We start from the raw sequence: 14047 nt of genomic DNA, 5'->3' as shown, positions 1-14047 counted from the left end.
GGATGGGATAGACAGTGACAAAGCAAAAATCCCTAGGCCCCTGGGCTGCTGCTCTGCAGCAGCAAACTCCCTCACTGTGACTAATTTTCTGCTTCTAACTTATCCCATGGCTCAAAAGAGCTGGGCTCAGCCTCTGCCTTGATCCATCAAGCCATGATCCATCAAGCCATGATCCAGCATGCGGTTGGGGAAAATCTAAGCGCATATAATTCTGTAGGACAAGGTGTGTCCTGCACCCATCCTAACTCTCCCTCATTCAGGTGGCAGCCTCTGCTTATCTGTTTATAAAAGTGGCAGCCTTCATTCTGAGGTATAGAAGCAGCATCCTTTGACCAGAACAATCTCTTTCCTTAAAAAGCTTTGTGATCAATTGCCTTTGAAATGAGAGAAGATCAAATAATCCTTAATGCCTTTGATACATCCTTTTCTTACACTCCCCAAATAGTACTCATACAATATAACTAACCTCTGGAATTGATTGATTTTGCCTTCAAAATATCTTTTTATTTCCTTCGGCCCACTTATGTGCTAGAAGATATTTAACAGCTAGCTAAGGAACAGAGGGAAGGGAGGGCTCTGATTGTAGCATTTGCCAATTTCTATGGTGTAATATTTCCACCTTAATTTCAAGCTACCATCAGGAGTCAGTTAATGTAGAGTTGGGAAGAGATCAGTACAGTTGGCTCTCTTGAACCGGCCAGCTCCTGCACAACCCTGCCTGGGCTCCTCCATCTGGTCTCATGCTGAGATGTTTGCAACAGCCTCTGAGCCCACCTCCCAGACTACAATCCCCTGGGGTCTTCTTCCTGCTCACTCAGATGAAATACTTTCATCATATCGCTGTTCTTCTGACAACCCTACCCCCAATTTACTCACCCCATTTTACCTCTTCTCCCAAAGACCAACGAACTTTTTCATGATTCTGGATTCCTGCATCATCTCAGGTAAATCATTTAAGCTCTCTGAACTTCAGTTTCTTATCCATAAAGTGAGAATAAAATAGTCACCTCCATAGAGTGAAGTTTAAATGAATTAATGTGTGTAAAGCCTCTAGTCCAGCACCTGGCATCCAATAAATACCTGATTAATTCTACATGTCAATTACTCAAAGTACCTTAGAAGGAAAACAATGGTGTGGTTATAGAATTCAAAGGCCACGAATCCTCAAAGGACTTCACTCAGTACCTCAAAACTATTCCACATTGGTGCTTACTATTATATTTTTGATGAGTTCTAGAGAGAAAAGAAATGCTAAAAAACCCAACAGTAGCTCATTTTAGCATCTCAGAATCCTCAAGCAAGACCATGGCCAAACACTCAAACTCCTTCCCTGACCATTATCAAGAGAAACTCTGTGCTTTGTTGTGGGTCTTGCTTCTGCTCCCACAGGAAATGCAGTTTCTCTTGCACAAGCAACACAATCACAATAAGTGAGAGATCACCTGAGGGAGATACAACCAGACCTGGAGATGGAAAGGAGAGAAATGTTGCAAGACTACAAAGTCCTTATCAAGGTTTACATTTTTTTTGCCTTGCAAAACAGACCTTGATAAGAAATGTCAATGTATTAGAGGTAATGGGCCACACAAGATGAGAAGAGATGATGATGCCATCATTCATGACAACTCTCCACATGTCCTGCCACCAAGGAAGAGCAATGAGCTACTGATGCCCATTGTGGGGTCCAGCCAAAGCATAGTTATGTCCCAGAACCAGCGAAAAGCAAAGTTCAGCTGAACTGCAAACTCATTTTCATGATGCCAAACAATTTGCACAACTTGATTTAGGGATTACACTGCTCCATGAACTGGTAAGTTAACCCTCCAGGAAACTGAGTGATTATTTTAAATGCATCTTATCCCCATCGAGATATGAACTCTTTCTCCGTGCCTTAACAAGTGAATTGTGTGCATATGCAGGAGTCATCTGTAAACCTTACTTGATGTTTCCCCTCTGAACTCTGATTGGTATACCTATAGCTATTATTTACCTCGCCTCTACTCAGAGTTATCCAGAACATTACGCGTACGAAGGAGTATAAATAGGGGAAGGAGGTTATCAAATGCCATGGATGGCATTTTCCCATTACACCTAGATACATATGAACAAATGTAAAAATGACTAGAATGATTACACCATAGTGATAACAATGATTACTACTGGGTACTAAGATTATGTATTTTATAATTTTTTTCCTTTTGTTTATCTCTCTTTTCTGTTTTCTACGTTGAAAATGTATTACTTGTTTTTAAATTAAAAACACTTAATTTGAATACCTCATATGAGTGTGGCCTTATAGGCCTGAGTACCCAGGAAGCCTGGGCTGGCCTGTATAATAATTAAGAAATAATTAATTGTATAATAATTAAGCTTGTATAATAATTAAGAAATAATTAAGAAATCTGCTACCTCCTTTCAGGTAGCAGCCCTTACCAGGCCTCTAGCATCTCCTGAATCAGTTTAGTCTCCCTGAAGCCATTAAGATCTGGGCATGTCAAAATGGGTGGCACCCTGCCCAGTCAAAGCACTTCCACTAACAGGTCCTTGGGTGGGAACCAGAAGACAGCATCAGGCTTTTGGGCTTTCAAAAAGTGTTTCTTAATTTAGAGACTCCTATTCCTATAGTCCCATTAAGAGTAGGTAGGCTCTTGATTAATAAGCATGGCTAATGAACATCCATAGAATCCCAGAACCACAGAATCCTGGAGCTAGGAGGGAATTCAGCAAACCCCTAAGGTGGGAGAGTACTTTGCCCCAAATCCTCAGTTCATCGTCATCTGAACACTTTCATCTGCCAACAGCTACACTCCCAAAACACAAGAAGCCGAGGATTTGGCAATGCAGTAAAAAGACAAGCCTAATTCAGGGAAACCCTACATTCAGCCAAAATTTTTTGCTGGCAGTATAAAACCCCCACTTCTTTCTGAATCCTGCAATCTAAATCAAGTCAAGAAGGGCAACAGGGCTTTGACAAGCGTGGCCAACTGAGTACCCACACAGTGTCAGACAGAAACAGCCCAGGACCCAAATTTCCCTCTGACACCTGACCTGCCCCTGACTACATACCTGGTGTCTTCAGTAGTTTCACTGGGCCCATGGTGAACAAACTTAACACAGAGAAAGAAGGTGCATGACAGCCTCTCTATTGGTTGTCCTAGGGAGATAGGAGGATCTGAGGCACTTGGTGGCAACTGCTTAAGCAGCAAGCCCCCAAACAAGCCTTTGGCAATAGGAAGCCATGTCCACACATCCAGATCACTTACTTGCCAAGCTGATGGGTGCCTCCCCTCCTGTCCCCACCTCTCCCTGACCCCTGTCTCACCCACAGAAAAGTAGCACATAGAAAATATGGCTTCCAGGGTGAGAGATATAGGGATCCCACAGTGCCCTTGGGGGACACAGTAATGTGGCGCAGACATAGACCACTGTACAGATCCAGCAGCACAGGAAGGGCTGCAGGCCTGGGAGAAAAGTGACAGCAGATGGCCGATCCAGGCTTCCTGGGTACCCAGGCCTGTAAGGTCACACTCATATGAGGCAGGCAGCACCCCTTGGAACAATATCTGTGGTAGGTCTATAGACCAAGGGCTCTGCTGTGTGCTGCAGACATCCACATACATACATAGGTACACATAACATAGAATTCAATAGCTTAAAGAAACTGCCTATGATTCTTTGACTTGCTTACCTGGATCTGAATTCTTCCATAACATTTTAAATCAATCCAGGTGTACCCATCTTCAGAAATAATGGACCCCAATGTCTCAGAATTACAGAGTCCTCACCAAGTCCAAAGCATTTCGTGGAAATTATTCCACCATGAAGACTAGAATGGCCTCTCTTCATGGATTCAGCTTGCTAAGGAGGCTTAGTTCAGAGGGACTAAGACACTCTCCTTTTAGCAAATAACTAACCAAAAGGGCAAGGAAGGGAGGTAAAAGACGTCATAACCAGGCCAGTAGAATCCCCTGGTCTGGCCATTACATGTGATGATTTCAAATGCGTTCTTAGTACCTTAATTTTGAGGGAAAAGAGTAGAGGAAACCAGCCAATGCTTTGCATGCTTAGTTTCTGCCGACGACACTGAACTCAGAGAACTGAGATCTTTGGAGAAACCAAAGATGGCTCAAATGACTCGTGATAATAAATGAACGTATTACTGCTAGCTGACAAATTGAAGTTTCCTAATTATAAAGCAGAACCAGTGGCCACCACCATAGAAAGCCTACTCCACAGATGGAGAAGAGGCAAAGCACTGAAACTCAGTCCAAGGGACCTCCCCAGCCATGGGGGCAGGGCCAAATGGGGCTTCTTCAGGATCAGCAAAGCAAGTTTTCTCATCAGCAAACCAGCTTCAGAGAAGTTTGCAATCAGGGCACTCTCTTCCAGGCCTACAGACCCAGGGAAAGGGGTACAGGGGTGTCCCAAGGCAAAGAGAGTCTACAATTTTTGCCCCCGGAGAGGCTACTTCCCTCCCAAGATGCCTGGGGTTTTCCACTTCAGCAGGGGGAAGGTAAGTCATATAGGAAAATAATGAGGGCACAGAACAGATGACCTCCCTATAGAGTTTTGAATGAGAAACACAGCAGGGCAGATGTACCCCTTCCCTAGTCTCGGAGGAGCTAGGTCCAGCCCCTGCACATCCTCCCCCTCAGAAAAGCTGAGGCCAGACCAAGAATTCACGAGACCAAGGAGCTACAACAGGACATCAGAGCTGAGGCTGCAAAGCCAGGACTGAGACCAGACCAGGCAGGAAACTGTCAAGAGCTTTTGTCACCAGGCCTGGCTGCCCTCCCACATCAGCTGGCTCTTTCCAAATTGACACACCACATGTCCCTAATATTCTCTCTTCAAGTAATACCACCATCAAAGCAGGACATTTCCCAGAGCCTTCAAGCCTGGTGTCTGCTCAGTGGGACTCAACCCCAGAAGAAGCTGTTAAATCACCCACTGTTTCAGTTTACAAACTTCTTACGACTTGGTGACAAGTGAAACTACATTCTGACAGCAACTGCAAGTTCCCTAGTACCCAGGACTTCCCGTTTTTTCTTGCTGTACTCCCTCCTGTTAAATCACAGACTCATCCATCTCCAACCCCAAGAACATAGAGAAAGAGCAAAACACTGCATCTTAACTCCTGAGACGTGGAGAACACTTCTCCTGCTGTGAGCTTAAGTACCAAATGGAAGCTACTTTTCCCCCTTGGTCTCAAATGTATTACTAGATTCTGAACTGGACTCCACCACCATGTAGGAAAGCAGTCATGGGCGGTAATTCTGGGAGACCCAGATAGGACATGCCAGCCCTACACTGGTGGCATAGGAAGCCATGTTGCTGCTTCCTCCCTGTGCACTCCCATTTGTCTGGCCTCTCTTGATCTCAGCTGGCGCTCACTTCAAATCAGCTATGATTCAATCCAGCAACTAAAGTATTAGTTAATAAATGCTGACAGCACAGTCTTTTCTGGTCACGTATTCATACTAAAATATGGGGGAGAGATGGGGGAGAGGGATATATGGGAAATCTCTGTACCTTCCTCTCTATTTTGCTATGACCTAAAACTGCCCTTTAAAAAATACAAGGGGCTGGGTGCGGTGGGTCACGCCTGTAATCCCAGCACTTTGGGAGGCCGAGGTGGGTGGATCACCTGAGGTCAGGAGTTCAAGACCCGCCTGGCCAACATGGCAAAACCTCGTTTCTACTAAAAATACAAAAAGTAGCTGGGCGTGGTGGCATGCATCTGTAGTCCCAGCTACTCAGGAGGCTGAGGCAAGAGAATTGCTTGAACCTAGGAGGCAGCAGTTGAAGTGAGCCAAGATCATGCCATGGCCCTCCAGCCTAGGCAACAGAGCAAGACTCCTTCTCAAGAGAAAAAAAACAAAACAAAACAAGAAAAAACAATGAATGAGCTCTCCAGGCGAAAGATCCATTGAGATGCAAAGGAAGGAAGCTATCATTGCGGAATTGCACATGTTAGTTACATTAACGTTTTTGGAGCACGGGAGAGCTCATCTCTCCCACAAGCAAATTCCAGCCCAAGGCATTGATACTAATAAAGCACCACGCTGCGACGTGCAGGGGGCAGACAGTGTCTCCAAGTTCCCTACACACATGCCTTCCCACAGTTTGCCCTTTCTTGACCCCAGAAGCATCAGGCCCCTTCACCCTCGAGGGCCACTATCAGGAGTTTGAATTAATGGCAATCACCACGCACAGGGAAGGCTGTGGACTTCTGACATAAAAACACTTAGTAGAAGGCTTGGAAAAAGTCTAGTAGGAGCAAGACGCAAGCTGGACTAATTATCTAAAAAAAAGACCTGGTTTGGGGATCTTAATGTTCTCAAAAAAGACAATTATTATTCTTTTTCATTTTGCACTTTGTGCCATAAGACATTTTCAACAAAACACAGAATCTCATTTCTTTTGAGGAAAAATGATTGGGAGACCAACTGATTGCTGGCACAGAGGCCTGGCTCATTCATAATTCCTTCATAGGCAAGACACCAGGTGAACTGATATAGCCGAGCTGGAAGAGTTCTCCAAGGCTGAGACTGAGCCAAGGAATGTTCAAAGAGCTAGCATGTATTGTGGGATTACTGTGCACCAGGAATTTTTTACACTGCGTCATGTTCCATTTTCACAACAGCCCTAGAAAGGAAGAACTATTATTACCCCCGTTTTATAGGTGAACAAACAAGGGCACAGATCCTTGATGTAACAGCCAGGATCAAACAGCTGGGAAGACGAGAAAACCTTTCCCAGGCTAGGATAACAGAGAGTTTGGTTGAAAATACAGGCGATTAGGTGCTACCTCTGGGAAAAGGAGCCAGGAGAGGAAGGAGACACTTTTCCCTGCGTGCCCTGATGTCCTATTTGAACATTTTATCATGAACACGAACTTCCTATTTAAAAAACACTTTTTATTGAAAAGATAAATCTGTGTGTTGTATTGTGTCACTCAGTTCAAGTACTTGAAATTTATTGAATTGTATTTTCTAAAAAATATATATTTGAGTAAAAGCAATCTCACATTACACAGACGGAGCACAGTGCACGGCCGCGGAGCTGGGAGCAGTGGCTTCGTTTCATGCAGGAAAGAGAACTTGGTTCAGGAGTGTCTACGTTGCTTAAGACAGGAGAGCACTAAAAATGAAACCATCCAGCCATCCTTCCCCATTTTCATTTTCACACCAAAAAATCCCACCGCGGCAGAGGACCACTGTCTCTCTGTTTAGACAATCGGTGAAGAATGGATGACCTCACTTTCCCCAACAGGCGGGTCCTGAAATGTTATGCACGAAACAAAACTTAAGTAAATGCCCAACAGAGGTCACTGTTTTATCGATCTTGAAGAGATCTCTTCTTAGCAAAGCAAAGAAACCGATTGTGAAGGTAACACCATGTTTGGTAAATAAGTGTTTTGGTGTTGTGCAAGGGTCTGGTTTCAGCCTGAAGCCATCTCAGAGCTGCCTGGGTCTCTGGAGACTGGAGGGACAGCCTAGTCTGGAGCCCATTTGCATGAGACCAAGGATCCTCCTGCAGGAGACACCATCCTGAGGGAAGAGGGCTTCTGAACAAGCTTGACCCAATAAGAAATCCTTGGGTGCCGACGGGGAAGCAGATTCGGAGCCTAGAGCCATGCCTGCATCCGTAGTTTCCTTCCAGCTTCTTTTGATTTCAAATCAAGCTTTACAGGGAGAGGGAGCTATAAACACAAGCTCTAGAAGATGCCACAAGGTTGTCCTTTGACATCCCCAGCAAAGAGGTGAGTAGTATTCTCCCCCTTTCTGCCCTGAACCAAGTGGGCTTCAGTAATTTCAGGGCTCCAGGAGACCCGGGGCCCGTGCAGGTGCCCCAGTGAAACAATGGTGAAGAGACTCAGTGGCAATGGGGAGAGCACTGGCAGCACAAGGCAAGCCTCTGGCACAGAGAGCAAAGTCCTCACTGGGAGGATTCCCAAGGGGTCACTTGGGATAGGGCAGGGCAGCAGCCAACCTCCTCTAAGTGGGTTGAAGCAGGTGAAGAGGAAAGTGGCAGAAGCCACGCGGTGGCAAAAAGGAGTCACACACTCCACCTGGAGACGCCTTGAAGTAACTGCACGAAATTTGAGGGTGGCCAGGCAGTTCTACAACAGCTGCTCACAGGGAGAGCCAGAACACAGAAGAACTCAGATGCTGGTAGTTATTACCTTCTTCATAACCCCAGGCTGGGGGGCTGCGATGGCGTCAGAGGAAACTCAGTTCAGGACATCTTCGGTTTTTACAAATACAAATTAACTGGAATGCTAAATTATAGCCTGTTAATCTGGTCACTGAAGTTGTTTTTTTTTTTTTTTCCAAAAAACATAGCTTTAGCTTATTTTTTTCTCTTTGTAAAACTTCGTGCATGACTTCAGCTTTACTCTTTGTCAAGACATGCCAAAGTGCTGAGTCACTAATAAAAGAAAAAAAGAAAGTAAAGGAAGAGTGATTCTGCTTCTTAGCGCTAGCCTCAGTGACGACCTAAGCTGCACTTTTCCCCCTAGTTGTGTCTTGCGATGCTAAAGGACGTCACATTGCACAATCTTAATAAGGTTTCCAATCAGCCCCACCCGCTCTGGCCCCACCCTCACCCTCCAACAAAGATTTATCAAATGTGGGATTTTCCCATGAGTCTCAAAATTAGAGTCTCAACCCCCAATAAATACAAGACTGGAGATGTCTGAAGCTCATTCTGCCCTCGAACCCACCAGGAAGGAAAGAGAAGTTCTATCTGCCCTCCAGGAACCCAGCTATGAACTCCGTCTCCACAAGTAAGTGCAGGAAATCCCTAGCCCTGGAACCGCCAGCGGCGGTCGAGCCCTGTGTGAGGGAGGGGTGTGTGGCCCAGGGAGGGCTGGCGGGCGGCCAGCAGCAGAGGCAGGCTCCCAGCTGTGCTGTCAGCTCACCCCTGCGCTCGCTCCCCTCCGGCACAGGCGCCTTCGGTCCAGTTGCCTTCTCCCTGGGGCTGCTCCTGGTGTTGCCTGCTGCCTTCCCTGCCCCAGTACCCCCAGGAGAAGATTCCAAAGATGTAGCCGCCCCACACAGACAGCCACTCACCTCTTCAGAACGAATTGACAAACAAATTCGGTACATCCTCGACGGCATCTCAGCCCTGAGAAAGGAGGTGGGTAGGCTTGGCGATGGGGTTGAAGGGCCCGGTGCGCATGCGTTCCCCTTGCCCTTGCGTGTGGCGGGGGGCTGCCTGCATTAGGAGGTCTTTGCTGGGTTCTAGAGCACTGTAGATTGGAGGCCAACGGGGCCGACTAGACTGACTTCTGTATTTATGCTTTGCTGGTCTCAGGAGGTTCCTTTCCTTTCTGGAAAATGCAGAATGGGTCTGAAATCCATGCCCACCCTTGGCATGAGCTGAGGGTTATTGCTTTTCAGGGCTTCCTTTTCCCTTACCAAAAAATAAGGTCTGTGAAGCTCCTTTTTGTCCCTTGGGCTTTGGAAGGACTAGAAAAGTGCCACCTGAAAGGCATGTTCAGCTTCTCAGAGCAGTTGCAGTACTTTTTGGTTATGTAAACTCAATGGTTAGGATTCCTCAAAGCCATTCCGGCTAAGATTCATACCTCAGAGCCCACCAAAGTGGCAAACCATAAGTAGATTAAATCATCTCCCCACTTTCAATGCAAGGTATTTTGGTCCTGTTTGGTAGAAAGAAAAGAACACAGGAGAGGAGACTGGGAGCCCACACTCGAATTCTGGTTCTGCCAAACCAGCCTTGTGATCTTGGGTAAATTCCCTACCACCTCTGGACTCCATCGGTAAAATTGGGGGTGGACTAGGTGATCTCATAGGTCCTTCCAGCCGGAACATTCTATGGCTTGAATTATATTCACCTAATTATTGTCAAAATTGCTGTTATTAAGTATCTACTGTGTGCCAGGCACTTTAAATAAATATTGTGTCTAATCTTCAAAACAAATTTGCAAGGAAGGTTTTTGGAGATAAGGAAACTGAGACTCAGGATTAAGTAACACACCTGAAGTCACAGGTGAGCTTGGAACTGAACCCAAGTGTGCCCCCACTCCACTGGAATTTGCTTGCCAGGATGCCAATGAGTTGTAGCTTCATTTTTCTTAGAAACTTTCCTGGCTGTGGTTGAACAATGAAAAGGCCCTCTAGTGGTGTTTGTTTTAGGGGCACTTAGGTGATAACAATTCTGGTATTCTTTCCCAGACATGTAACAGGAGTAACATGTGTGAAAGCAGCAAAGAGGCACTGGTAGAAAACAACCTGAACCTTCCAAAGATGGCTGCAAAAGATGGATGCTTCCAATCTGGATTCAATGAGGTACCAACTTGTCGCACTCACTTGTCACTATTTCTTAGGCAAAACTTCTCCCTCTTGCATGCAGTGCCTGTATACATATAGATCCAGGCAGCAATAAAATAAAAGTGGGTAAATGTAAAGAATGTTATGTAAATTTCATGAGGAGGCCAACTTCAAGCTTTTTTAAAGGTAGTTTATTCTTGGACAGGTATGGCCAGAGATAGTCCCACTGTGGTGAGATTTTAACAACTGTCAAATGTTTAACACTCCCACAGGTTTAATTAGTTCATCCTGGGTAAGGTAGTCTCAGGGCCTTTTCCCTCTCTGGCTGCCCCTGGCAGGGTCCAGGTCTGCCCTCCCACCCTACCCAGCTCATTCTCCACAGTGAGATAACCTGCACTGACTTCTGATTATTTTATAAAAGGAGGTTCCAGCCCAGCATTGACAAGGGCAAGAGTGCAGGAAGAAAATCAAGGGGGAGAATCAGAGAAGGATCCCCACTGCCACATTCTAGCGTCTGTTGGGCTTTGGATAAAACTAATTACATGGGGCCTCTGATTGTCCAGTTATTTAAAATGGTGCTGTCCAATGTCCCAAAACATGCTGCCTAAGAGGTACTTGAAGTTCTCTAGAGGGGCAGAGGGAAAAGATGTCGAACTGTGGCAATTTTAACTTCTCAAATTGATTGTTATCTCCTGGCAATAACCAATTTTCCCACCATCTTTCCTCTTAGGAGACTTGCCTGGTGAAAATCATCACTGGTCTTTTGGAGTTTGAGGTATACCTAGAGTACCTCCAGAACAGGTTGGAGAGTAGTGAGGAACAAGCCAGAGCTGTGCAGATGAGTACAAAAGTCCTGATCCAGTTCCTGCAGAAAAAGGTGAGTGTGTCCTCATTCCCTTAACTTGGTGTGGGGGAAGACAGGCTCAAAGACAGTGTCCTGGACAACTCAGGGATGCAATGCCACTTCCAAAAGAGAAGGCTACATGTAAACAAAAGGGTCTGAGAAATAGTTTCTGATTGTTTTTGTTAAATTTTTTTTCTTTGTTTGGTTGGCTCTCTTCTGCAAAGGACATCAATAACTGTATTTTAAACTATATTAACTGAGGTGGATTTTAACATCAATTTTTAATAGTGCAAGAGATTTAAAAACAAAAGGGGGGGCAGAAAAAAGAACATCAAACTCCAGCCAGTGATCCACAGAAACAAAGACCAAGGAGCACAAAATGATTTTAAGATTTTAGTTATTGCCGAGTGACATTCTTCTCATTGTGGTTGTTTCAATTCTTTTTCCTACCTCTTACCAGAGAGTTAGTTCAGAGAAATGGTCAGAGACTCAAGGCTGGAAAGAGGTACCAAGGGCTTTGGCCACCAGTAGCTGGCTATTCAAACAGCAGGGACTAAAGACTTGCTGGCTAGCATGTGGAGGAGCCAAAGCTCAATAAGAAGGGGCCTAGAATGAAACCCTTCGTGCTGATCCTGCCTCTGCCATTTCTACTTAAGCCAGGGTTTCTCATATGTTAATGTGCATGGGAATTCCCTGGGCATCTTGTTGTGGTGTGGAGTCTGACTTGGCAGGCCTTGGGTGGGTTTGAGGGTCATATTTCTAGCAGGCTTATATCCCTGGTGATGCTGCAGAATTCCAGGACCACACTTGGAGGTTTAAGGCCTTCCACAAGTTACTTATCCCATATGGTGGGTCTATGGAAAGGTGTTTCCCAGTCCTCTTTACACCACGGATCAGTGGTCTTTCAACAGATCCTAAAGGGATGGTGAGAGGGAAACTGGAGAAAAGTGTTAGATTTAGAGGCCACTGAAGAACCCGTATTAAAATGCCTTTAAGTATGGGCTCTTCATTCATATATTAAATATGAACTATGTGCCAGGCATTATTTCATATGACAGAATACAAACAAATAAGATAGTGATGCTGGTCAGGGTTGGTGGCTCATGCTTGTATTCCCCAAACTTTGGGGGCCTAAGGTGAGAACTCCTTGAACTCCTAAGGCCAGGAGTTCAAGACCAGCCTGGATAACATAGTGAGACCCCATCTCTACAAAAAACCAAAACCAAACAAAGAAAAAGATAGTGGTGCTTCCCTCAGGATGCTTGTGGTCTAATGGGAGACAGAACAGCAAAGGGATGATTAGAAGTTGGTTGCTGTGAGCCAGGCACAGTGCTGATATAATCCCAGCACTTTGGGAGGCTGAGGTGGGTGGATCACTTGAGGCCAGGAGTTTAAGACCAGCCTGGTCAACATGGTAAAATCCCATCTCTACTTAAAAATACAAAAAAAGTTAGCCAGGCATGGTGGCGCACACCTGTAACCCAGCTACTCAGGAGGCTGAGGCACATGAATCGCTTGAACCCAGGAGGCGGAGGTTGCTGTGCACCACTGCACTCCAGCCTGGGTGACAGAGCGAGACCCTGTCTCAAAAAAAAAAAAAAAAAAAAAAAAAAAGAAGAAGTTTGTTGCTATGGAAGGGTCCTACTCAGAGCAGGCACCCCAGTTAATCTCATTCACCGCACATTTCACATTTGAACATCATCCCCTAGCCCAGAGCATCCCTCCCTGCAAAGGATTCATTCAACATTTAAACAATCCTTTTTACTTTCATTTTCCTTCAGGCAAAGAATCTAGATGCAATAACCACCCCTGACCCAACCACAAATGCCAGCCTGCTGACAAAGCTGCAGGCACAGAACCAGTGGCTGCAGGACATGACGACTCATCTCATCCTGCGCAGCTTTAAGGAGTTCCTGCAGTACAGCCTGAGGGCTCTTCGGCAGATGTAGCATGGGCACCTCAGATTGTTGTTGTTCATGGGCATTCCTTCTTCTGGTCAGAAACCTGTCCACCGGGCACAGAACTTATGTTGTTCTCTATGGAGAACTAAAAGTATGAGCGCTAGGACACTATTTTAATTATTTTTAATTTATTAATATTTAAATATGTGAAGCTGAGTTAATTTATGTAAGTGATATTTATATTTTTATGAAGTACCACTTGAAATATTTTATGTATTAGTTTTGAAATAATAATGGAAAGTGGTTATGCAGTTGGAATATCCTTTGTTTCAGAGCCAGATCATTTCTTGGAAAGTGTAGGCTTACCTCAAATAAATGGCTAACTTATACATATTTTTAAAGAAATATTTATATTGTATTTATATAATGTATAAATGATTTTTATACCAATAAATCACATTTAAAAAAATTCAGCAACTTTGTGTGTGTTACGTGAAGCTTAATATAAACAAGTTTCTTGTCACTGCCACCACCACCACCAAAAAAAACTATAATCAATCTATATATATATGCACCTACTACATGCCAGGCATCATTAAATGTGTTGCATCCATCACGTCATTTAACCCCAGCACTTGCACACTCCTTTCTGGTTGTGGAAGACTAAGTGATTTATCTAAGTCACCCAGCTGGAAGGTCAGGCAGGGACCCAGATTTGAAATCCAAGTCTACCTACCTACAGGTCCCCTAATCTTAACCTGTAGGTCCCACTGCCTCCCAGGAACTGAGGGATGATGTAGAAAATCCCAAAACATGTTAATATAGGGAATATCTATAAACATACAATCAAAGTCTTTGGGACTATACAACCACTGTATAAAGCATAACAATGTACAAGCTTCCAAATAATAACTAGAAGTTCTGCCTCCCTCTTCTGGGTTCCTAAAGCACTGCACCCATCTACCTGTCAAAGCATCTACCACATTGTACCACACCTTAAAATC

At 44.9% G+C, this 14047-nt stretch overlaps 1 protein-coding gene across 2 annotated transcripts; it reads left to right on the top strand.

Annotated features, from left to right (window-relative positions):
* Positions 1–7310: 7310 nt before the first annotated feature.
* On the top strand, positions 7311–13516 carry IL6 (interleukin 6). 2 transcript variants are annotated; one of them, XM_055272471.2, is made up of 6 exons: positions 7346–7765; positions 8732–8791; positions 8954–9144; positions 10203–10316; positions 11029–11175; positions 12924–13516. In XM_055272471.2, the coding sequence occupies exons 2-6, from the start codon at positions 8773–8775 to the stop codon at positions 13089–13091; spliced, it is 639 nt and encodes a 212-aa protein (XP_055128446.1). In that variant the 5' UTR covers positions 7346–7765; positions 8732–8772; the 3' UTR covers positions 13092–13516. The 2 variants fall into 2 exon arrangements, with proteins under 2 accessions (XP_055128445.1, XP_055128446.1); XM_055272470.2 differs by lacking the exon at positions 12924–13516 and having other exon boundaries at positions 7311–7765; positions 8732–9144; positions 11029–12914.
* The last annotated feature ends 531 nt before the right edge of the window (positions 13517–14047 follow it).

Source organism: Symphalangus syndactylus, chromosome 3 (assembly GCF_028878055.3).
Source record: "Symphalangus syndactylus isolate Jambi chromosome 3, NHGRI_mSymSyn1-v2.1_pri, whole genome shotgun sequence".
In the NCBI taxonomy this organism is placed as follows: Eukaryota; Metazoa; Chordata; class Mammalia; order Primates; family Hylobatidae; genus Symphalangus; species Symphalangus syndactylus.
This window is presented reverse-complemented; position numbering and strand designations above follow the sequence as displayed.